Consider the following 22,980-nt stretch of genomic DNA (forward strand, 5'->3'; position numbering starts at 1 on the left):
AAACCTATATATTTATTCATTTATTCTTCACTTCAGAATTATTAATATGGGAAATATTGAAAAATATGTGTTGTGCTGATTGTATATGGTTACTACTTTGTCGCAAATTGGTCTTTCATATTTGATGAAGACGGGCTATACCTTAACAAACATGTTCTCTCTGTTTTTGGTTTACCAAAAGTCATTCACAAATAAAGAAATATTCTATCTTGCAGTTTGTCATTGCTAATGTTTTGGGTCAATTAGGGGCGATAAAACTGTTTAACAAACTCAGTAGCGTGGTATCACTCATCACAGCAAACGTTTATTACACAAATCAGAAAATATGATCCACACACCACTAACAAACAGGGAAACAGGAGCTCTTTGGCTTAAAACTGCAGCTTCAAATGTCACACACATTATACAAAACTTGACGTTGAATTTAAGAAACATAGTGGCGTCTCATCAGTGCTTTCAGAGAGCAAGTAGAATTTGCTTTCGCTATGTGAATGGAATTGAATGGTTTATCCGAACAACGTCAGCTTGTCCCTCCGCTCGTTGCAACCTGATGAATTTTATACTCATTCCGCAAAACACTGTGTAGTGAATTTCTTGGAACGAGGGGTTAAAGCTCTTCTTTCTTCTTCAGGATTATCTGCCGCACCATCTCAGCTATTTTTGGTCGGACTTCTTTGACAGACACTTTTGGTCCCCATGCGTCCACCACTTTGCCATTCATGTCAATTAGATACTTCCAGAAGTTCCAGTCAGGCTCTTTTCCAGAGGCCTCTGCGAGAAACGACAGAAGAGGCAAGACACAGATTTTAAAACTTTGTGAAAAACAATGCACAGTATATTCCAGTGCTTTCCAGTTGGGCTCCCGACCTACCAACACTTCCACCCTTACAACCTTCTTGATTTCCTTTGCCCATGTCTTTTCATGCCACTTGAAGTGACAGGGAGCCTTTCTCGAACATTTTACAGGCCGTAGTCATTTTCATTTTTCTATGTTTATGTTATCCTGGAAGTCAAGCATCTATAGAAAATGAATCTCAGCACCTGCAGTGTACCTGCAGACATTTGGTAAAGGTTAATCCTCATCACCCACCGCTGATTCATTATTCATGTCCATTTTTTTCTCCCAAATTGCCACAGAGCTTCCATGCTAATTTTCTTGTCTGAAAAAGATTGCTTTTTTTTTAAATTTAAAACTTTGAATTAAATGAATAGGTGTGGCCATCTCCATGTGGAAATTATTCTCTTCTTTCGTCTCCGCTATTGTTATTGCTACGTTTAATAGGCCTCTTCTTCTTCCTACAACTATTCTTACTGCTCCCATGTTTCTACAGCTTTGTAATGACACACAGCTTTTCAATTTATTGGATTCTATACTTCTTTTTAAATGTACATATTCAGTTTGTAACGAACAAGTGCTCCATAACTTTCCCTATTTGCAAATCACTGCTTAAAACACATTTTTATAGGAAAGACTTTTTAATGCCTGATTTTTAACCGGTCTTAACTGATGCTGTTTGTTTTGTATTATTCTTTTTTTGTGTCTTAACGTTGTTTTGTTATGTGCTGGTTTATTCCACTGTAATTTGTAAGGCACATTGGTATTAGTATTTTATTATTATAGTAATGTGATCCACTCATTGTCTCAATTAGAACCCAGGTTGAATTTCAGGCTACTTAGCTTTGTGTGATTGACACAACAAACTCCCACCAGTGCCCCATCAACATCTCATCTCCCTCACCAACGAGGTACTTGTAGACATTGTTGGCGCCAGTTCCGATGACAGCGATTTTGCTGAACAGGGGGAAGGAGACCCCGTAGACTCTGCGCACAAAGCTGTCGATCTCCTTGTCGCTGCCGGGCTCCTGCTTCCCAAACTGGTTGCAGGGGAATCCCAGCACATTGAAGTGATACGGCCCAAAGTCCCGCTGGAGCTGCTGCAGGTCTTTGTAGTGTTCCTCGGTGAAGCCACATTCACTGGCTACATTCACCACCAGGGACACCTGAGGCCACAGAGACACATGGTGAAACCAACGCTATACAACCACAGTCCTGAGCGTCAAACAGCTGTTTCGCATGCAGAACATGCTCTGTGCACATCTTCTGTTAGTTTGTTAGCTTGTGTTTGTCTCGGATATGAATATTCAGTATGTGACTCGCAGTTAAAAACCCAATGACAGTCAATTGAGTCCTGTTGGAGCTGGAGCCTGAACCCATCACGCGCTGTCTCAGATTTCTCGACCCACCGTTTCCCCTCATCCATTCAACCTTATACGTCATCCAACCCTCTGCTCGTCCCTTCCTACACATCCCTTCATCCTCTCATCCCTCATATCTATCTATCTTTCTATCTACTTCAGGAACATGACAAATACAACAAATTTATCGGTACCACTTTCTAATATGGCACCATTCCCAAAAAGGCTTAAATTAATGTTTGGTAAAAATAATAATAATGAGAGGGATCACACGAGTGACTCAAAGATGAGAACATGTCCTGGAGGTGGATTGATCCACGACCACAACAAACCAAAAATCATTAACGATATTTAGTATTGTAGTATATAATATTGCAAATACTATTGTATCATAAATATATTTTCTGCTTTCATTTCACTTTGTCCTTTTATTTCATTTTTCTGGAAAGAAAGAAAGAAAAAAGAAAAATAGAGGAGACATGAAAAACAGCATTTTTTTTTAGAAACATCTTCGGTTGAAATACATTTTTATGATGAATATATTTTCTGCTTTCATTTCACTGAGTCCTTTTATTCTGTTTTTTTCTGGAAAGACAGAAAGAAAGAAAAATAAAATAAAATAAAATACATGAAAAAAAAACATTTTTATTTTTGAAAGCAATCTCGGTCATGAACTAACGATATTTATATTTTGTAAAAAATCTCATCAGCAGGTTGCACCGGAGCGATATTGAACTTTTTACCCACAAACAAAATCACGCATGATCTCCTTCGGTAAAACGGTCCAGATTGAATTCAAAAAGTTGCAGTAAACTGTTCAAGATCGAGGCCACGATCCATCTCGATGATCCGTACCTGGTTCGAATGGGAAAAGCTCTATGGAGCTCCTGCGGGCCCTATTGCCACGTAGGCCAGCGGGGCGACGCGCCAGGACGTCCCGAGTGGGCCACAGGCAAACTGTTAGTCACAGTTACAGACACAGTGTTAATGGAACACACAGAAATAATAAAACAATAAAGAAAAGTGTTTCCATGCAACGTGCATGCATGCAACCGGCTGACGTGCAGAGAGACCGGGGGGGTCCGGGGTTCTGTTCAGACTTACCGAGCCCCGGTACTTCTCCAGGGACACTAACTTCCCTCTGCTGTTCACCACTTTGAAGCTGTACAAGTCTTTCTGTTTGCTCTCGGCGACGCTGAGCACGGACAGGACCACGGCGAGGAGCCCGGGAAGCATCTTGATGCGTCGCTCACAACTGTGCCAACGCGACAACCGCCCGCTCCCGGACGCTCCTGCAGAAAGAGAACAAGCCCCGGGCGACTGGGAAGTTGCCTAACAACGGAGGCGACAGCACTTCCGGGACCGGGACTCAGCTACCAAAATAAAAGCCCCAATGTTCGAGTGACTTCCCGTTAGTCTCGTTGTTTTCCCCGCAAGCACCTAGAATAGAAGACAGATTGTTATTAGGCTCCGCAACAAATTGCACACACTTAAAGAAATTCGTCCCCTAATATCAAGCCCCCCCCCCCCCCCCACCAAGATCCTCAAATTATTCTACGGAAGAAGAAATGATGATGAAGATTTTTGATGAAGATTTTTCTTTTTTATTGATGAGGGGGAAGATTTTTTTAAATGTATCTAACATTTAAAGTAATAAAGTAATAAAGGCAAATTGTCGATAATAAAGTCGAATTGTCGAAGACAAAGTCGAAATGTAGAGAATAAAGTCGAAATGTCGAGAATTAAGTTGAAATGTCGAGAATATAGTTGAAATGTCGAGATTGAAGTCGAAATAGTCCTAAACGTCCGTGTTGTGGTTCCAGTTCAGCTGTCACACATCCACGTTAACTAACGTTAGCAAAGCTACGCTAGCTTCGCTAACTGCACGACTCTCAAATTTCATTGACGGTTGTTTGCAATTGAACGTTGTCGTGTCAGGACACACGTTGACGTTCATGTGCAAACACCCGTTGTCACCGCATCGTTTCTTCCAGATCAGCTAATAATAGTTTTGCAGCTTTACATCTTGGTTAGCAGCTAGCGTTAGCATAGCAAAGTGGCTAACAGAACATCAACATCCGGTTGTTTGATGCTGCTGAAAAGTGCTTCCGGGTCACAATTTTCGACTTCATTCTCGAAGTAGTATTTCAACTGTATTCTTGACATTTCCATTTTATTCTCGAAAAGTTCACTAAAAAATATTCCCCCTCATTTTTCTACTTCTTAATACTCTTCCGTATTATTAATAAAACCAAAAAAAAAATCCTGTATCCGACCATAGACTGTTTATAAAAAGTATGTGCTTGAAACCTGTATTATCTGTAATGACCAGCAGAGGGCGACTCCACTGGTTGTTTATACTATTACGTTTGTTTTTCTGTGAAGAATGAAAAAATAAATTAAAAAAATGCCCTAAATTGTTATTTTGTACTTTGATTTCACTTTGTTCTTTTTTAAGTGTCCTATCATTTTTGTGGAAAATAGAAAACAGGAAAGAGAAAAAACTGGTATAGGTCAGTGGGTTACACGGCTGACCTTCGTACAGTAGTTTCCAGGACATCCCATCCTCTAATGTTAACTGTCAATATGATTGTAAGTTGCTATGGGTTAAAGTGTCAGCAAAATTTATGTAATGTAAGAAAAATAGGGAAAATAAAAAATATATTTATTTTTATTTTTGAAAGGATCTTGAGTTGTTTCAATATTATTTTCTACTTTCATTTCACTTTGTTATCTTAAATTGTCCTTTTTTTCTGGAAAGAAAGAAAGTAAGAAAATGAGAGGATACATGAAAAAACAACAACCTGCTTTTTATTTTAGAAACATCCTTGGTTGAAATATATTTTGTATCGTAAATATATTTTCTGCTTTCATTTCACTGTGTCGTTTTATTTAATTTTTCTGGAAAGAAAGGAAAAGAAAATAGAGAGTACATGAAACAATTTTTTTTGAAAGCATCCTCAGTTGTTTATATATATTTTCTTTTCACTTTGTCCTTTTTTTTCTGGAAAGAAAGAAAGAAATAAAGAAAAAGAAAATAGAGGGTACAAGTATCCTGAGTTGTTTATATATATGTTCTGCTTTCATTTCACTTTGTCCTTTTATTTCTCTGGAAAGAGAGAAGGAGAAAGGAAATACATGTGATAATAAAGGGTTCATGGAAAAAAAATGTATTTGTTGCGGCACGTGAACGCAGCACCGCAGCACGCTCCCTCTTCACATGATCACTGGCCGCTCCCACAATGCACCGCGGCGATGTATTAACATGGCGTCGACAGTCGCTGTGTTGACCAACAGGGCCGCGGGATCGGAAAAACGCCGCGCAGCGCAGCGCAGAACCATGGAAGCAGCTAAACAATAATCCCAGATCGTGTTTGTTCCTGTCGAAGTCGTTCATCTTTTATACATTATATTTATTTTTTTTTCTCCGCTGCCGTGGACGCCCCGCCGCCGTGCGGCCGCTCGGTGTCACTGTTATTTATTTCCCCGTTAAGCGAAGAAGCGCAGCCGGACGGACGGAGCGGGGGCACAGCGGCGGCTAACGACATCTAGCTCACGGGCTAAAGAGGAGGCACCGTCGGCCGCGCGGAGGAGCGAGGAGCGAGGAGAGAGGAGAGCCCGTTCCCCCGGGACTGTCCGCGGGAGTCCCCCCCCCCAGCGCGGGGGTCGCCCTCTGAATGGTGAGCGTTTCGATTCTAGTCGATAATATCCGGGTGCTTTCGTTTCTGCTTCGGAAGTTGAGCTAACTAAGTGCCTGGTGCCACCCCCACCTCCTCCCCCTCTTTTAGTTTCTGTTCTCCTGAAACACACTCGGCCCCCGTCGGCCGACGACGTGACCTCAGACCCGAGGCGAACCCCCGGCGAGACGTGTTCGTGTTCGTGTTCGGCAGCGGCGGAAAGTAACGAAGTACAATTTGCTCAGAAGTACTTCTACTTCCGCTCCGCCACATTCAGAGGGACGTGTTTATACTCCTCCACGTCCATCGGGCACATGTTTAGTGAACAGATTCACGAAATAAAACGACTGCAGCGGCAACAGTCGATCGATTAATCGATTAGTAATCGCCTACTATATTAATCGTATTAACTATTTTTGATAATCGATTAATCGGTTCAAGTAGTTTTTATTAAAAAGAATAAAGTCATAATTCTCTGATTTCAGCTTCTTAAATATGATTATTTTCTGGCTTCTTTGCTCCTCTGTGACAGTGAACTGAACATCTTTGGACAAACTTCTTGGAGCTTGGGGAAACGCGATCAACAGTTTATGACATTATGAACCAAACGTTTAATCGAGAAAATGATGGTCAGATTAATCGATAATGAAATAATCGTTGGTTGCAGCCCAAATGAAGATGTTGAAATAACACGCGAGGGAAGATTTTTTGTTTTAGCTGTTTGACCCGTAACAAAGCAATTAGTGACATCACTATTTTTAATGTATTTTATATATTTTTTACATTTTTCATGTTTTTTTTTTCTTTTTGTGTTCTGGTTTTCATTTCTGTGTTCACACCATGTAAGTGAAATGATGTTTGTTTTTTTTTTAATTGAAAATGTTATATTCCCGTAAAAAAAAATAGACAAATTCGAACAATTCGGTTTGAACAGTGAATAGTAAAATAACAATCAGACCTCATGACTGTAATCTTTGTAGTGGAAGTCCCAGGTGTTGATTTTAGTGGTGTCGTCCTGCTACTTAAACTGATGGCAATTCTTTTTCTTTCTTTACCTAGATTTCAGGTGGCCTGCCTGCCTGGTGATCCTCGGCGTGGCGTTGACTCCACCAGGGACGACAGCAGCAGGACCGGAGTGATGGACGAGTCCACGGGTCCGGTAAAATCCGTCAATCCGTCTCAGGCGAGAGGAGCCAAAGCTTTGTCCGGCGAGAAGTCGAATAAAGAGGCCCCTGCGCCGAGAGACGGCGCCAGGCCGGCTCCCCGCGGCAGAGAGAACCTCACCGGTGCGAAGGATGAGCATAGTACAGGCAGCCAGGGAGGCCGCGGGCAAGGCAAGACTTCTGCAGATAACCCGCAGGAGAAAAGGCGAGGTCGGCCTGCCAGGCTGACGAGACTGACGGGTAGAACAAGTTCTGGGGAGCGAGGCAAAGGCAAAGTGGCAAACTCGCAGCAGCTGACGGCACAGGCTGCCGACCCCAGGGCCTCTCTTTCTGCAGACAGCAGCCCCTCGGCAAACAGAGAGACCAACTCTCCTGCGCAGCCCGGGACACCTGAGAAACACCTCGCCGAGCAGGACAAGAGCTCCGTTCTCACTCCTGCGAAGGAAAAGTCCCATGGTAGGTTTTCACGGACTGTTCTTTAGTGCTGTGTCCCTCGTCACAGAATGTAGCTCTGGTACACGGCTCTTGTCTCTGCTGCTCGTAGGGGTGAAAGCGCTGATGCGTCGGTCTGTTGACGAGGCCGCAGAGGTGAGACCCACCGTGGACGACGGACCCCTGACAGAGCAACAGCTCGGCCTCCGGCAGGCAGAGGACCGTCTCTGCAGAGACTATATCCACCGACTGCTGAAAGTAAGGAACCAGTCCAAGTCATTCATCATATGTAATCGACGTAAGGAAGGGATTGGTTATTGGCACGTTGTATCCATAAGAGGTCGAACCTGTACAACCTGTACAAAGAGAGACATAACTGCTGTGTAGGTGTATTTATTTCAACACAATCATGTCCACAGATCTACAGACGTGGGGTCGTGTTTGTTTGGGCGGAGTTTCCCCGATATCGGGACAAGCTGATTTAGATGCACAGTTTCAAGTCTTGCCCTCAGGTTGTTATTGAAGGAATACTGTACTGGTAACTTCACGCAACTGTATCTGGAGGTTCAGCAATTTTGAGAATCTCCGCACAGGAGAACAAATTCTTTTCCATCGTCACTGCGCCATTGTCGTTGAGTGATTCGCTCGTTTCAGCACCTTAAGACAAAAACTCCCAAGTAATATTCATACCAAGTTTGGTAAAAAGCATGTGTTGAGTTATTTTTTACACACACACACACACACACACACACACACACACACACACACACACACACACACACACACACACACACACACACACACACACACACAAGGTAAAACAATTGGCTGCGAGCCATTGAATATGTAGTATGAATAATACTCATTGTCTCATCACCATCTGTGTTTGTTTGCATCTCCGCCTTTGTGTTAACGGACGTGACTTTGATCAGCTGGAGAACGCCAAGAAAAGACGATACACCTATCTAACCCTCTCCCTCTCCCTCTGTCTTCACAGCAGTCCCCGGAGTACCCCAACTACCAGTACTTATGCAAGCTCTGTTCCGTGCACATCGAGAACATCCAGGGAGCACACAAACACATCAAGGAGAAGAGACACAAGAAGAACATCATGGTTTGGGGGAATTTTAACTATCCATCTCACGCAGTATGGAATTTGATTTGAGTTATTTCCAGTTCAATTCAATTCAATTTTATTTGTATAGCGCCATATCACAACATACATTGTCTCAAGGCACTTTACATAGTGAGGTCAGTTCTGGATAAGTGTGGAAAAAATAAGAGTATGGAAAAATATAGTTGCTTCCAGACTGAAGTCTAAACGGACGTGAATCCAAACTTTTTAGAATACTAACGATCCGTCTCCATCTCTCTTAGTCTAGTGAATCATTTTCCCGCGGTCAGTAATAAACATTGCCATAGCAACACACTCTCTGCCACTGTCACGACTGTATCTACAGAACCGTAGTTCACATATGACCATGACAGGCGGAAGGAAAAGTAGTTCCGATCAACCAGGCGTTACTTAACTGTTGTGTCCCCTGTTGATGATGAAATACAAATTTACCCCAAATTACGAGTTTAAATATCAATATTTGAATCTGAGAATCAGTCCTGGAACAGGTAACAATACTCCAATATAAATCCGCACATATAATCAACTTTTTGGAGAAACCGTGACTTACTGCGTGTGTGAAGTGCAACATGATAGCATATACAGTCAGAATGTAATATGTTGGATTTTAAAATGATTTATTTATATCATAATATTTACTTAATAGACATCTAGCTATTTTATTCACTCACTTCAAATATGGTCTGAAAAATCTACCAAGAGGTCTGGAAATGTGAGTCTGGAAAAAGTATGGAATTTTAAAATGGAAAATGTGTAGGAACCCTGATCTTAGTATTTGCAGTTTATAACTCGCCCCTTCTGAAAAAAGCCATGAAGCCACAGTTTAGGACTTAGCGATTACACGTTTCTGCTTCCGGTGCATCAGGAAAAACAGGAGGAGAACGAGCTGCGCGCCCTGCCGCCTCCCGCCGCCGCCCAGCTCCAGGCCGTGGATGAGTGCGTCGTGGAAACAGCCCGGCTGCACGGCATCTCGGATGAGGACTTCGAGATCCGGAAGGCCGTGGTCGTCAGGATGGAGGAGATCATAAAGAGGCACCTCTCAGGTTGTACAACGTGATGTCACTCAGCCATGGTGTGAAAAACACTGCATGTTATTCAGTACACGTGTGTTTCCTAACGCTCTTTAAATGGTTCCGCAGCTTGTTCCCTCCGTCTCTACGGTTCATGTCTCACCCGCTTCGCCTTCAAGACGAGTGACATCAACATCGACGTCACCTTTCCTTCCCCGGTGAGTCTGCGTGAGGATCCTGTAGATCATCATCTTCTGTTCTGTCGGTGGTGATCTCACTTCTCACTACTTCTTCTCTCGTCACCTTTGTCCGTTCAGATGACGCAACCCGAGGTCTTGATTCAAGCGCTGGAAATCCTCAAAAGGAGTCGTAAGTGCATTTTAAGGAAAATAAAAAAAAAATTCCTGGAGTTCAGACATAATTACTTGTTATGAAGTTGCATGGAGCTGCCATACCGGTTGGTCTGGAATTATTGGCTTAGCCTCAATGGCTCATATGTCTGATAGACATGGACTCGTCAGAACGTTTTCAAGATTCACATTTCTTGGAAATTCATAATCTTCTTTGATGCTGGATAAAATGTTTGTCCATAAGGACCTTATGTATAGTTAATATCTGCTGTGTGTGTCTGAATGTAGACGAGGCTCTGCTGCGACTTCGTATTTTTGCTTTTTCTCTCAAGTTTATTTACTTGTTTGTTTTCTGTCTCTTCAGCTGAATTTTCGGAGGTTGAGTCAGATTTTCACGCCAAAGTTCCTGCTATCTTCTGTCGGGACGTGTGCAGGTGAGTCTAAATGCATGTTGTTTGTTTTTTTGCCTATTTTAATTTCTGTGTCTGTATACTTTTTTTAATTCATCAGACGGTTGTTAAAGTGTTTTTGTCACACATGACTGTAAAGGAAATTCACTTTAGTAATTAGAGAAGATTCTCCTTTATCCGTCCCAGAAAGGGGAAATTTGAATAGTTGAGTCTGCAGTTGTTATATTCAGAAATATGTGAGAGGAAGGAAACATTTATATATTTATTTGACTAAGACCTGGTCACTTCTATCAAGCTTTGTCAGGTCCAAACACTGCTGACCATGAACTTTCTCCATCGTTTCATTGCGGTCTCTCTTCACCCCTTGTCTCTTGTGCGCAGCGGCCTGATCTGTAAAGTTAGTGCCGGCAATGACGTCGCTTGCCTCACCACCAATCACCTGGCAGCCCTTTCCAAGCTGGAGCCCAGATTGATCCCACTGGTGCTGGCCTTCCGTTACTGGGCAAGGGTAAGGCTGCGACCGACCAAAACTTCGGCCGACAGAAGAAACCATGAAATGCTTCAAATGGGTTTTTAAGTGTGTTCGCTTGTTTTTTATTTTTTCCTTTCATGTTCCTGCGCATTACAGCAAAGGCTGACTTTGATATTCAGTACAAACGTAGATGCCGGTCGACCGTCAAAAATGTGCACACCTCACGTCTTATCTATCGCTTAACTAATTAGTATGTTTTTTTTAATGACGCACAATATTCTAGTTCCACAGTCTTAAAATGCTACAATGATAGTGGACATATTGGACTTAAAGCCTGACGTATTCTTTTTAATTAATTTTTTTCCGGGTTTTTCTTTTTAAACAAATCACTTTTTTAAACAAATCAAATACCAAAAATAGAGATTTAAGTATTTTGTTCCAGGTAATAAATTTATTGTTTATACTTTAACATATTATTCTTTTATAAATGAACAAATTAATATCAGATTTACCGATTTTTGCGTTAAGGCTCGTCTGTTCATCTCTGCAGCTGTGTCACATCGACTGCCAGGCTGAAGGAGGCATCCCCTCCTACTCCTTCGCCCTCATGGTCATCTTCTTCCTGCAGCAGAGGAGAGAGCCCATCCTCCCCGTCTACCTGGGCCGCTGGGTCAGTGAAGTATTTACTTTCTACAGGACTTCAAATCCTTTGTCGCTTGAGAAGTGTCACTCTGTTAAAACCCTTGTTAGCGCATAGCTTTAGGTTTTTCTATTATTTGTATACAGCACCTGACAGTTTAGATACAGGTGTGAGGTGGATGCACATCCCGGGGCATTCCGGTTCATTGTTGGCACTTCACTCCCCGAGTCGACCTGTTCCTCGGTGCCGCCAAACATTCAAAAAATGCATCAGAAAATTTGGACAATTCCCAGAACATTTCTGGAGGGGCTGGGCAAACTGATTTGATGCTTATAGAAAATCCTTCATTTCTCTCAGGTGTAAAATTGATAGTCATAGTTATTTGAAGATATGAAATGATCCACTTAACTAGGATTACATTTTGTGCTCAGCTTCTACCAGCAGGAAGAAGAACTGCTCTGTTATATTTGAATAAGTGTAGGTGAGATATGTGTTGTTTCTCCTGTAGGTGGACATCATTTTTTCGAAGCCTCAGGTTGTTTGTGCAACGCGTTGCTCTAAGAGACTATGATTAATGCGGAAGATTTAAAAATTAACAGCCCCTGGAGGCCAGAATGTATCTCTGTCATTACTGTACCTGGTGAGTGACACGGCCGCTCGTCTGGTCAGTACAGAGAATACAGGCTTAAGGCACTTAAGTGTTGGACAGTTACTACGTCCATTTTTATATACATGTATGGTTGTAGTATGGACGGGTTGGAATAGTCGCTTCCCTATTGGACCTTATGACTACAACTTGACTACCAGGAAACGTGTGAGATGGGGATTATGACTTTACTGTTATTAACGTTGACTTTGTTTTCCTCTATCAGATCGAAGGCTTCGAGGTGAAACGCGTGGATGAGTATCATCTAACTGGAATTGCGCTGGACATTTTTGTCAAATGGGAGCACAGACCCCCAAGCTCCACGGAGGGACGAGGGGAGAGCCGCAACGAGGCCCGAGGCGAGAGCAGATCCAAACCCGAACAGAACAAACTGGACGATTCTCATTATTCTGAGGGCTTGGTGAGTCACACTAAGATTCAGATTTCAGTGCTGCTGTGTTTGATTATTCTTGTCAACTCTGCTTTTAACTAAACCTCTCATAGACTCGCTTAACCTTGGACCTGGGTAAAGGTGTGACGCTGGGCCAGTTGTGGTTAGAGCTCTTGCGTTTCTACACGCTGGAGTTTGCTCTGGAAAAACATATCATCAGCATCCGCTTGAAGGCGCTCCTCTCTCGGGACCTGAAGAACTGGCCTCGCCGCAGGCTCGCTATTGAAGGTAGGAGACGTCTCTCTGCTGGAAGTCTTGTCTCCCAGGGCATAAAGGAAAAAAATCAGAAATTCACTCTTTGTCCTCTTGGTTTTTTCTTAGATCCTTTTGCCTTGAAAAGGAATGTTGCACGGAGCTTGAACAGCCAAATGGTGTTTGAGTACATCCAGGAGCGCTTTCGCACAGCGTACAAATACTTTGCGTGCCCTCAGAGGAGGGGCCACGGCGGCTGCCAGAGGAGCAGGAGGGCCAGCAAGCGATGCGCACAACTGGAAGGAGGCGAGAAGGAGGAGAAGGAAGAGGACGAATGGATAGGTGGAAAAAAAGGGGGGCAGCTGGAGGAGGACGAGGAGGAGCCGGACAGCGACGACGACGAAGATTGTTCAGATTTGTCCAGAAAGAAGGATGAGAGGACTTTAGAGGCCAGCCTCATGGACCTGGTTCTCAGCGAGGAAGGGAAGGAAGCTTCGTTCTCCGCCAATGGCCTGTTGGACAGTGACGAGGACGAGGACGAGGAGGAGAACGGTGTTTCAGAGAAGGACGGGATCGTTGCATCAGACGATCTGCACTATGTGTTTGATAAGATGATTTTCACTGGTGGGAAGGTGATTATGCTAAACATATTATATTTATTTATATATGTATATATAGGCAGTGGTTTATAGACACATGATGATCCATGACTCACTTGTTAGAGAATTTACTGTGCAACAAGGGGCATCACAGTAATGTTTTTTAACTTGTGTCGAGCGAATTACAACATTTTTGATGTGAAATTATTTTTTTTTGTTTTTTAAATCAATGCATTGGTTGAGTTTGTCCTGTCTTCTTTTTCCCTTCCAGCCTCCGACTGTCGTTTGCAGCATCTGCAAACGAGACGGTCACCTGAAGGACGAGTGTCCCGAGGACTTCAAGAAGATCGAGCTGAAGCCTCTGCCCCCAATGAACGAGCGCTTCAGAGAAATCCTCGACGGGCTGTGCAGACAGTGCTACTGTACGTAGTAGTCAGCAGTGCAGCTCTTCTATTAACCCTGTATGGAAGTGATGCTTTCTTATCATTGATGTATGAACTGGCAAATGAATGAAACGGAACAGATTTCATGATCCTTTGACAGTCATAACTGCAAAAAGATCGCAAATAAATAAATCTAGGAATAAACAACAATCACTTCCTTCAAATAGCTGTTAAAGCTTTCCAAACATCTTTGGAATTTTTGCTTTTTAAAAAAGAAAGAGAAGAACCCCTTCATAAATAGCTGCTGATAAACTTGTGATTTCAACTCGTGTATTAATCGTCACCGCGTCCGCGTGACTGAATTTCGTTTCTGCTTGTTTGCAGACGAATTGTCACCGACGCCTGTTGAGCAGCAGAAGAGGGAGCAGATCCTCTTAGGCCTGGAGCGGTTCATCAGGAAGGAGTACAATGGTGAGCAGGACGCTTTAAACCGCTGCAGGCGACATTATGAGTCTTTACGTATGCTCCTCTAACGAAGAGAGTGTGTGACACTATTTTAGAGCCTTTTCCTGTTTCCTCTGTTGTTGCTTTTCAAGTTAAAAGCTTTAAAAAGACATCTACCGTGAAGCATCTGCAGGGGGTTGTGGCGTTAACACCGTGAGAATCTGAATGTGTGTTCTGTGTCTGGACCCGCAGATAAAGCTCAGCTTTGCCTGTTTGGTTCCTCCAAAAATGGTTTTGGCTTCTGCGACAGCGACCTGGACATCTGCATGACTCTGAAGGGCCATGAGACCGCAGAGGTAGAAGACGATAATGATAATGATGATGATGATACCGATGTGTGATGCAACTCATGTTTCTTCCAAGTTGATTTAGAGATGTGACCCTTTTTGTTTTTCTGTCTGAACAGAAGCTGAACTGCAAAGAGATCATCGAAGGCCTCGCAAAGGTTTTAAAGAAGCACACAGGTGAATTCTACTGAGTAATACTTACAGTTCCTCTCCAGTCACGTTTTAAATTATATAAAGAATAATCTGCTATTCGATAATATTTCGTTTAACATTTAGAAATGTCTGAAAACCATCCACTCTCTCTCCCTCATTGAGGAATTCTGAGACTATGAATATTCATGATATGCAAATAACAGGCCCCGCCCACCACAGCTGCTCGTGCTAGGTTGACCGGTGGAAAAATGTGCGCGACAAGATGGTTAGAGGCAACATCGAAGAGATTCAGCCATAAATCTTTTCACTTTTTCACCTGACGTACTTAATCTAGTTGAACAGGATTTGTGAGTTTCAAATTGCAGAGAAGTGCAACAGAAATCTCCTCCAGTAGAGGAATGTGAAAACAGCTTAAGTCCCTATAGTCAACGTCAGACATTTTAGAGGACAGGAACAGAAAGAAAACCCTTTTTTGAGTGGAGCGGGACTTTAATTAAAAATGTGATATCCCCCACCCCCCCCCCCCCCCACACACACACACACACACACCCCCACCCACCACAGGTCTGAGGAACATCCTGCCTATCACAACAGCTAAAGTGCCTATAGTGAAGTTTGAGCACCGACAGAGTGGATTGGAGGGAGACATCAGCCTTTACAACACGCTGGTGAGTGAACGAGACGCTCCAACCAGAATGCTTCACGCTCACCGTTGAGTTTATTTGTTGCGTGAGTTAACGTGGACGGGTCCCGTCCGCAGGCTCAACACAACACCAGAATGCTGGCGACGTACGCAGCCCTGGATCCACGCGTGCAGTTCCTCGGATACACAATGAAGGTTTTTGCAAAGGTACGTGATCAGACGGAACTGATAATAGTTGCTCTTTGACCCAGGGATTCTCAACCTGGGGGTCTCAACACTCCATTGGGGTCGTGAGATGGTTGTGGGTTGTGTCCAAAATAAAATTACTTTACTAGATTGGAAATAGTTTTTAATTTAAATTGTCTGTACATTATTATTCATAATTATATTATAATCCACGAGAGGACGAAACCTAATGCAGTTCGCACTTGTGGCGCGAATAACGCGAAATTCCTGTCGTCCGCTTCACTCGCTCGAGTTGAAATAATCGATCTGAAAGTCAGTTACAGTTGAGATCCACCGGACGTCCGCGAACTCTGCGCGAGTAAAGTAACACGAAAATTGGCTTTGCGTTTGGTGTGAACACAGCATAAGACGGAGCTACTGTCTTAGGCTATATCCACACTATTAAGTTTCAAAAATGCATCACCGTTGCTAGGGTAAAACGGAGAAGTCTGAAAAAAGCTGCTGGCCCCCGTTTAGTTTGGAATCTCCGGGGCTGCGTTGTAGTCGGGACGGGCAAAAACGCAGACGTTTTGAAAACGATGACGCAGACGCCCGCGTTCTCTTCCCAACTCGACAACCAGCCGTGAAGGCAAAGCGTCACTTACCCTTCCTGCCGATAACAGTTCCACATCGTCGTCGCTCCGAGAAAAGACACCCCCTGCTCTGACTTCTCACCATCGCTGTTCCTCTTTTTCTGTAACCAAGCAACCGACTGCAGAGTAGACGATCTGCTTCCTGTTTACATCCGTGCCCAGATTATGTGAGTGGTCATGTGATTCGTGCTTTCAGGTGCGTTAGCATGGACAGCGAATGGTTTTAGTTTTAAATGAAAACACGCCCCCCTAATAACCATATAATCATACAAACTCCAGACCGGATTTTAATTGAGCAGTGATTTCGAGGAGCGCCTGAAGGCACCACGGTGTCACCGTCTCTAAACCTGCCTCTGTGCTCACAGCGCTGCGACATCGGAGACGCATCCAGAGGAAGCCTGTCGTCGTACGCCTACATCCTGATGGTGCTTTACTTCCTACAGCAGCGGCAGCCGGCGGTCATCCCCGTCCTGCAGGAGGTACCAGTCTCTGATTAATCACCGTATCATCAGAAATAAACTATCTGTATAAAAGAATATCGATGGATGAATGTGTTGTTGTTTTTTCTAAGATCTTTGATGGGAAGACTGTTCCTGAGCGGATGGTCGACGGCTGGAACGCCTTCTTTTTCGATAACCTTGAGGATCTGGTGAGTTTAATGAAAATCTCTAACTTTTTAACTTGCGTCACTATTGCGTTATTTGACGTGATGTTGCATATCTTGAGCTATTTTCTTTAGAATATACGTTTGTGCTATTTCTTCTGTCCGCACAGCGTCGGCGTCTCTCGGAGCTGCAGCCCAACACGGAGTCGGTCGGCGAGCTGTGGCTGGGCCTCCTGCGCTTTTACACAGAGGAGTTTGACTTCAAAGAGCACGTCATCAGCATCCGCCAGAGGAAACGCCTCACCACCTTCGAGAAGCAGTGGACCAGCAAGTGCATCGCCATCGAAGGTGCCGAGACGGATCTTTATACCTGCTTCTCGATTTCGGGGCTCGGTCTCTTTTGTTTCCTTCTCATCTGTCTGTTTTCTTCTTCCTCAGATCCTTTTGATTTAAATCATAATCTCGGTGCTGGAGTTTCTCGCAAAAGTAAGTGATTCAGTCCAATTGGAACCAGATGTACTTTTTTATACTTTGCTGAGGGCTTCATTCTGATATGCTTGTCATTGAACTGTATTTGATATATTTCAGATTTTTTTTTTCCATTGCTGTTGAATTCTTGATGTAAAACTGTGTTGCTGTCGCCTCACGCCGCATCTGTTTGCCTCTTTCCGCAGTGACAAACTTCATCATGAAGGCTTTTATTAATGGCAGGAAGTTGTTCGGAACGCCGTTCTACCCCATCCCCAGCACCGAAGTGGTACGTCTACTCAACGTGTGATCAAATGTTTAGGAGCCGAGCGCAGTCTAATGTTGTGAATCTAAAATATATATATCTGCCGTCTCTCTCGTGTTCCGCCACAGAGCTACTTCTTCAACTCCACGGTGCTGACTGACGGCGAGTTGGCGCCAAACGACCGGTGCTGTAGGATCTGCGGGAAGATCGGACACTACATGAAGGACTGTCCAAAGAGACGAAGGTTTGTCCAAATGCTTCTCCACGTAGTAGAAGAATTTAAATGCATAAATAGAAGAAAGTAGTGAGAAGTGATAGATATGTTATACCGAACACCGTATTTGTGACCGTAACCCTTTTTGTTTTGTTTTTTTTACCTGGCCAGGATAAAGAAGAAGGAAAACGACAAAGACGAGGATGCGAAGGAGGAAGAGCGGGAGCCGAAGGACCGCCGCTGTTTCCAGTGTGGGGACATGGGTCACGTACGGAGGGACTGTCCCGAGTACCGCCACCTAAAACAGAGGGTGGCCGGAGCGCCAGGTATCCACACGCACGCACGTACGTTCATACGTGACGACACAAAATATTTCTCCAGTTATTCCGTGTGGATGAACATATTTTGAAACGTTGATTTGCTGTCCCCAGCTCCTCACATGGTACGAACTATGGTGAGCTCGCAGTCCATCCCCATCCCGCAGGCAGCGGCAGACTATCCTGGACGGACCAGACAGTCCTCTGAGTGTGTGAGTACAGAAAACATGTTCCCCCTGTAAACCCACAGAGAAGTCTGCGTCTGTGACTCGTGCCTCCACCGAAGCACAAAACATCCCTGGAATTCAAATTTAAATAATTTTTTTAATCAAAATCCATGAATGAATGATTCCCTGGGAAATAAGTGAAAATGTCCCAAAAAAGTGGTCCATGTAATAGAAACGTGATTAAGAAAAAGATATTCCTGGCTCAGCCCCTTTGACTGGATCCATACACCCCCCCCCACAAAGATCTTGATATGTGGGGCAGATAAAAGCTCTTAAACTCTGCTGATGCTGCACAAATGTTGATCAAAACACAATTTAAAAATCTGTCTTCCCAGTTGAATGATTGAGATTGTGAATATAAAGAAGAAATGTGTTTCTGCTTCTAATAGTTTCTTTTTTTCCTCTCCTCTGCTCCACAGTCGGACAGTCGTCAGACTCCGCCTTACTCCCCGCAGCCCACCGCCGGTCCTCTGAGTTCCTCCCAGTCCTCCAGCTCCCCACAGCCCTCCCACAGTAAGACCGGTTCCGCCGGTCCCCCGAAACCGCCTGCTCACCCCCAGGTCCCCCTGTCCCTCTTCAGCTTCCCCACCTCCCTCCCAGGCCAGTACCACCCGGGGACGCTCACCGCACTGGGCCTTCTGCCCTCCCACCAGTCCCAGGGGCAGCCCCACCACCCGGTCCACATCCCCTCCACCTCCTGGCCCATCCACGGTCCAGTCCTCACCGCGTCCTCTCCCACCGCCCCCTCCCCGCCCGGCCTGAAGTTCGCCCTGCGCTCGCCGTCCAGCGGCGGCAGTCCCACGGGCTCGGGGGTCAGTCCCAATCCCATGAACCTGAACGACCCCAGCATCATCTTCGCCCAGCCGGCGGGGAGGCAGCTGGGCCTCAGTGGGCCGGGCCGGGACGGACACTGGCACAACCACATGGCACCACCGGGGTCACTCATGGGCAACGGCACTGTAGTCAAGTCAGGTATTCACCGGGGGAACTTTTGGTGGCACCACCTGTTTCCTGGGATTCTGTCCGTCGGTTACATCTTTAAAGAGAAACTCAAACACCTATTTCAAGTTTCAAAAGTTTTTATTCAACGAACTAACGATTCTGATCAGTTTTTATTTCACCATTAAGTCTCTCGAGGTAATTTATCTCTTATACATGAGAGACCTGGACAAGTGGCAACAACCAAAAGAGTCACAGTTTCCTGAGAACACAAATCGATAAATTTCAAACAGTGAAATATAATAAAACGTAACAAGAGAGAAACGTAGTAAGGTAAAACTTGAATCTATTTACATAATGAAATATTTTAACAATTTAATGCGCAGATTAACTGATTTGAATTGGAGGGGTCAAAGGTCAAAAAACTCAAACATGTTTTTGGCCGCATCAAGAATTCAAATGCTCAGGATAAAATTTTGGTAATTATTGCATTTAATTTCCCAAAGGTCAACTTCACTGTGACATCATATTCTGTAAAAAAAGTTTCTTTGGCATTTATCTAAGTTTCTTTTGTCAGTATTTTCTAAGCCCGTGGTGAATAATAAGAAAACGTGAGACTTTAGACTGCAAAAAAAATGTATGATAGTTCCTCTACTGAGTGAAGAGGTCACAGAGGTCATGTGTTGTAGATATTACAACTCGTCTCTTTTTTTTTAAACTAAACTTAACTTGGAAAAAATGGAGACTTTGAGAATAAAGTCATAAATTTATGAGAATAAAGTCGAAATTGTCAGGGTTCACATCTGTTTTCCGTAATATAATATTAAATAAAATTTAAATTTTTGTAGGAAAATGCCTTTATTCTCGTAATATTATGACTTTTTTGGCCCTAAAAACTCTGTCGTATTGTTCAACTCTTTAGTGCCTTTTCTTTTTGTCGGAGCGAGCGAGTAAATGTACCCGAGTTAAGTCGTTATAACATAAAATAGTTTTTATAATTTTTTCTGACATTCAAGTTTTAGATCTAAATTTTGGATAAGTACATTTTTGTCAAAGCTGAATTGAGGTGTTAAAGTTTCTCTTTAGAAATGAAATACAAACTTTATAACTTCACAGGTGCAGGGTCACTTTTTCTTCTTATAACTGAAAGAAAAATGATTATTGAATTGTATTGACCTGTCTTTGTTTGTGAGTCACTGAAGTGTGTTTGGATCTGGTGTCCACAGAGTCGGGTCACGGTCCGGCCCAGTTCGTAGGAGTCAGTCCCGGCTCTCGGGTGTGGGAGCACAACAAGACCCCCCAGTTCGGCCTGTCCCCCCCCTGGCCCTACCGGATGCCCCAGAACTTCATCCAGCAGGGCAACGGAGGCTTCCAGCCCGGGAAGCCCTTCATGGCCCACGGTCAGACCATGTTCAGGGTTCAAACCTCGACAGGGGGGTAGAACCTGTCCTTCTGATATTATCGTTATTATTCTGGTTCCGCGGTTCCATCAAAGTCCTGCGAGCTGGAATAAGACAAAACTACGAAACATGCGTTAGCTTCTAAAACCCTAATTATCCAAGGTAGCCACATGGTGGCGCGTTAACGAAGGTCCCAAAATTTAATTTTGGAAAGACGGCCCAGTCTGATTGACTTTATATTTGCCGCACATGTCAAGATCAATGTGATCTACAAAAAAAAGCCTCTTGGACCAATAATGTGCCAGGTGACCAATGTTGTGCTAAATTAGCATAAACCGAAAAACAGAAATTTGTGAATAGAAATTTTTACTTTATCAACACCAAATTTGGTATGCCGCCTTCAAAAATTAAAAAACAAATTTCTATAATAAATGAGCAAGATTGGTCGAAAAAAACATGGCCGCCACTAGCCAAAATGTCTGCAAAGAAGCGGGGCTTAGAGGAATATTGGCCATAAGTCATTGACCATTTGTCCAATCCCCACAAATCTTGGTGCATAACTCATAGCTGTGATTAGCTACTGTTCTACTTAAGCATTTTGTTACCAACCCATAGGGGGCGCCACAAATGCCACAAACGTGTATCTCGATAACCGCTGAACAGAACTTCACCAAAATTGGTGTGCATATGTGATCATAACTTGACATGCCTTTGACTTATCATGACAAAACTCACTGACGACTTCTCACGCCATTTTTTGAAAATACACACTTTGGTTTACATCCGATGACGGGGGGGGGGGGCAGAGGGTGTGAACCCTCCAATTGCCTCTTGCGTCCAAAAAATGTTGTTATTTCTGCCGAGAAAAATAGATCTTCACTTGTTCTCCACTTACTGATTTGATTTTTTGGTTTTTGTTTCTCTCTCCCATAAGGTTCTGTTGTTAATCCAAATCCAAACTTCCCACTGGTCCCTCACGTCCGGCACCAAGTCAACCTGAACTTCATCCAGCAGAAGAAGTGAACTCACGTCTCCCTTTTTAATTCGGTTTCTGGTCAGTGACACAACGAGGCAGAACAAACGTTCCTCTTTGCATCATTTGATCGCAGGAATTTTTAAAAATGAATTTTATCATTTTTGTACAGTTTTTATGTTTTACTTTTTTTTTTGTCTCATTGCATTGATTTGTGATACAAATGTCAAATATTTTAATACCCCCATTTTTGAGGGGGTCCAAAAAAGTGTTTTTATTTTATGTGTAAAGTACAGAAGAAAAAATGTAAACCTTTATTTTTATTAGCTGTATTCATACTTTGCTTGCAACAAGATGAAGGCTTTGAATAGACGTTTGTTTTAAAAACAATCTAACATGTCACCCTCAGTATGTAGTGCCAAACGCAGGGGTAGCAAGAAAAAAGGGACAAATCTTAAAATATGAAGAAGAAAAAAACTACAAAAAAATAAAGAAAAAAAGCAAACCGCTTTGTGTGTCGTGAGTTAATTAGTTTGTTTGCACTACTGAAGGATCCTGGACACCTTGTGATTTATACATACGATGGTGACGCTGTAAAAAAGTGAGGCCAAAACATCATGATCGCCCCCTGGTGGCTGGCTGCAGAATAGGTCATAAGCCCGATGGGTTAAATGTTAGTTAGCAGATGGGACATGGACCAAACTAAATAGACATAGACATTACACAAATGGTGGAGGGTTTCTGTCATGTGAGGCAGTTATGATCACACTGTTCACATGTTCATGTTTCAAGCATTTTAATATTTTACCTTTATCATAAATTCATTTTTATCCAATTCACATTTTTTTTTACCTTTCCTTAATTTATATACGGTTTAAAAAATAGGATATCAATTTGATTAAATTTTGTCTTTTTCACTTTTTTTTTTTTTTTACCTTTCCTTAATGTATGTACTGTTTAAAAAATAGTATATAATCTTTTTTTGTTGTCTTTTTCACATTTTCTTTTTTTAATCATTTCATTATTTTATTGTTATCCATCACAACTGGTGCTTTTACTTTAATGGTAAATACATTTTTAAAGCTCCAACTGTGACCAAAAAAAAAAGATTTCATCGCTCAAAGATGGAACAAACAAAAACAAAAACAAAATCGTCCGGAGCCTTTCGTTGCTTCTTTAACCTCCTCTCGCTCACTTTCATCCGAAAGCATTTGGAGCAGCAGAGAAGATGTTTCAGCGGAACGTCCTCATGTCTCAGAAACAGGTGAGTGACGTCGGGTCGGCGTGAAGAGCCGCCACCTCCACCTGTGCTGACCTCGGAGAGGTGACCGGCCAATCAGAGAGCTCCTCCCTGACGGCCGAGGACCGCTCGCACGTCTCTCCATCCGCTCTCTGGGAAAAGAGCCGACGGA

General features: G+C 43.3%; 2 protein-coding genes across 5 annotated transcripts; one reads left to right on the plus strand and one right to left on the minus strand.

Moving 5' to 3' along the window:
• Window positions 1-284: 284 nt before the first annotated feature.
• Window positions 285-7,076, minus strand: gpx7 (glutathione peroxidase 7). The gene is made up of 4 exons (XM_035648842.2): window positions 6,929-7,076; window positions 3,301-3,636; window positions 1,740-2,001; window positions 285-771 (listed from the first exon to the last, which is right to left on the minus strand). The coding sequence occupies exons 2-4, from the start codon at window positions 3,430-3,432 to the stop codon at window positions 608-610; spliced, it is 558 nt and encodes a 185-aa protein (XP_035504735.1). The 5' UTR covers window positions 3,433-3,636; window positions 6,929-7,076; the 3' UTR covers window positions 285-607.
• tut4 (terminal uridylyl transferase 4) lies at window positions 7,012-22,073 on the plus strand. Of its 4 annotated transcripts, none has more exons than XM_047336780.1 (29): window positions 7,012-7,492; window positions 7,581-7,726; window positions 8,466-8,582; window positions 9,469-9,646; window positions 9,743-9,831; window positions 9,931-9,982; window positions 10,328-10,397; window positions 10,755-10,881; window positions 11,396-11,515; window positions 12,358-12,552; window positions 12,636-12,810; window positions 12,904-13,406; window positions 13,645-13,795; window positions 14,141-14,227; window positions 14,453-14,556; window positions 14,667-14,724; window positions 15,265-15,368; window positions 15,461-15,550; window positions 16,527-16,640; window positions 16,733-16,810; window positions 16,927-17,113; window positions 17,204-17,251; window positions 17,440-17,522; window positions 17,627-17,742; window positions 17,884-18,056; window positions 18,144-18,241; window positions 18,676-19,228; window positions 20,422-20,595; window positions 21,530-22,073. In XM_047336780.1, exons 1-29 carry the CDS (start codon window positions 7,012-7,014, stop codon window positions 21,616-21,618), a joined length of 4,560 nt encoding a protein of 1,519 aa, XP_047192736.1. In that variant the 3' UTR covers window positions 21,619-22,073. The 4 variants fall into 4 exon arrangements, with proteins under 4 accessions (XP_047192736.1, XP_047192738.1, XP_047192737.1 ...); XM_047336782.1 differs by having other exon boundaries at window positions 17,884-18,038; XM_047336781.1 differs by having other exon boundaries at window positions 16,936-17,113.
• Window positions 22,074-22,980: the final 907 nt, after the last annotated feature.

Source organism: Scophthalmus maximus, chromosome 13 (assembly GCF_022379125.1).
Source record: "Scophthalmus maximus strain ysfricsl-2021 chromosome 13, ASM2237912v1, whole genome shotgun sequence".
NCBI classification, from domain to species: Eukaryota; Metazoa; Chordata; class Actinopteri; order Pleuronectiformes; family Scophthalmidae; genus Scophthalmus; species Scophthalmus maximus.

What these genes read in the sequence shown, in the direction of transcription:
- gpx7 (XM_035648842.2), bottom strand. Translation starts at nt 3,432, where the DNA reads ATGCTTCCCGGGCTCCTCGCCGTGGTCCTGTCCGTGCTCAGCGTCGCC. An exon ending in TGGAGAAGTACCGGGGCTCG is followed by an intron (nt 2,002 to 3,300) that starts GTAAGTCTGAAC and finishes CTGTGGCCTCAG; the next exon opens with GTGTCCCTGGTGGTGAATGT. An exon ending in TGTCTACAAGTACCTCGTTG is followed by an intron (nt 772 to 1,739) that starts GTGAGGGAGATG and finishes CGTTTCTCGCAG; the next exon opens with AGGCCTCTGGAAAAGAGCCT.
- tut4 (XM_047336780.1), top strand. Translation starts at nt 7,012, where the DNA reads ATGGACGAGTCCACGGGTCCGGTAAAATCCGTCAATCCGTCTCAGGCG. An exon ending in ATATCCACCGACTGCTGAAA is followed by an intron (nt 7,727 to 8,465) that starts GTAAGGAACCAG and finishes CTGTCTTCACAG; the next exon opens with CAGTCCCCGGAGTACCCCAA. An exon ending in TCGATAACCTTGAGGATCTG is followed by an intron (nt 16,811 to 16,926) that starts GTGAGTTTAATG and finishes CTATTTCTTCTG; the next exon opens with TCCGCACAGCGTCGGCGTCT.